Raw genomic sequence first — 1,519 nt, 5'->3', positions numbered from 1 at the left:
AGGGAAGGATTGGCTTTAGTCGGGTAGCCAAGATTTTTGTCAAAATTTTATATGATGAGTTGCACAAGGATATTGGGTGGAAGCGAGAGAAAGTCAGAGGTCGATTTTCTTTAGGTATAAGGGCCAGGTGGGTGGCATTAGTGAATCCTCCAACTTTGCATTTACGTTGGACCCATCTTAGCATTTTGACCAGGTATTTTTTAATTACTCCCCAGTATGATCTATATTAACAGATAGGGAAGCCATCTGGGCCTAGGGCTTTATCTGGCTGGAGAGCCCAGATGGCATCATGTATTTCTTCTTCATTCATCTCCTTAATCGGGTCTGGATTAATATCTTCACTGACTCCTTTGGGCGTATGCTGTAAGAAGTTTGAGTAATCTTTTGTTTCCTTTGTCTTAGTTAGAAGAGTGCTGTAATAGGCTAAGGCGGTTTGCTTGATGGCTTCTTGGGTTCTTTGAGGGCGACCTTCTTCATCATTAATCATGGTGACATTGTTTCTGACTTTCCGGACAGTTGCTTGTTTATGGAAGAAAGTTGTATTTTTGTCTCCTTCATGAAGCCAAAGCTGTCTTGATTTAATTCTCCACTTCTGCTCTTCATCCCTATTAACCCGATATAGCTGATAGTATATATCACTTTCTAAATCTTTATTCTCTTGGGGCAGCCCATTTTCCTCAATTTTCCTGTGAGTGTCTTTTAATTTATTTTTCAGCTCGTCTTCGACATTTTCTGGTTCTTTGTAGTGTTGCTTCACCCATTCCTTCAGGGCGCGCTTTGTATTCTTCAGCTTGCATTCCCAAATGAAAATCAGAGATCCTTCTATATGGTGGTGCCAAGCTATTTGGACAATCTGATCCCCAATGGGATTGTTACGCCAAAGAGGATTATATTTGAAAGGCAACGGCCCCAATGGGCAGTGTGCTTCCAGGACAATGCTGATGGGATAGTGATCAGATGCTGAATAAGGTAGAATGTCAGCATGAGCAGTGGAAAAATCAGAGAGGAAAGAAGTATTTACCAAGATTCTGTCAAGGCGCTCCAGAATGTTATCTCTACCCAGCCTGCGGTTGTTCCAAGTGAATCTATGATTTTTTGGGATGATGTCTACTAAATCGCACTCTTGCATGATGTTTTCTAGCTTTTCTCTGTAAGGATCATGAGTAAAAATGCCTCCTCTTTTTTCATTTGAATGTAATACAAGGTTTAGATCTCCCCCTAAGATGATATTCCTATTTTCTTCAGCTTGGATGTCTTCCTCAAGTGTGGCCCAGCACTGATCTTTATCTCTAAAATGGTTTGGAGCATAAATGTTGTAGAGGACTATTTGCTTATCCTCTGTATATATATATATATTTGTACTCTCAGAATTTTTTAACACATTTTAAATATTATCATTTTCAAAGAACAATAAAATCATAAAATGTAATATTTATCAACCACTCATATAATTAAATAGTTACGCCATTATTTATAATATTTATAATACAACATAAACATATATTTATTATTAGCATTT

At 37.9% G+C, this 1,519-nt stretch overlaps 1 protein-coding gene across 1 annotated transcript; it reads right to left on the bottom strand.

Annotated features, from left to right (window-relative positions):
• Positions 1-226: 226 nt before the first annotated feature.
• On the bottom strand, positions 227-1,129 carry LOC149259067 (uncharacterized). Its single transcript, XM_089451111.1, has one exon. It carries the CDS (start codon positions 1,127-1,129, stop codon positions 227-229), a length of 903 nt encoding a protein of 300 aa, XP_089307237.1.
• Between the last annotated feature and the right edge of the window lie 390 nt (positions 1,130-1,519).

This window comes from Pinus tabuliformis, chromosome 6, assembly GCF_031772625.1.
Source record: "Pinus tabuliformis cultivar Carrire ecotype Pingquan chromosome 6, CPIR1, whole genome shotgun sequence".
Classification (NCBI taxonomy): Eukaryota; Viridiplantae; Streptophyta; class Pinopsida; order Pinales; family Pinaceae; genus Pinus; species Pinus tabuliformis.
This window is presented reverse-complemented; position numbering and strand designations above follow the sequence as displayed.

Coding starts and splice junctions, on each gene's coding strand:
- LOC149259067 (XM_089451111.1), bottom strand. CDS start 1,129: ATGCAAGAGTGCGATTTAGTAGACATCATCCCAAAAAATCATAGATTC.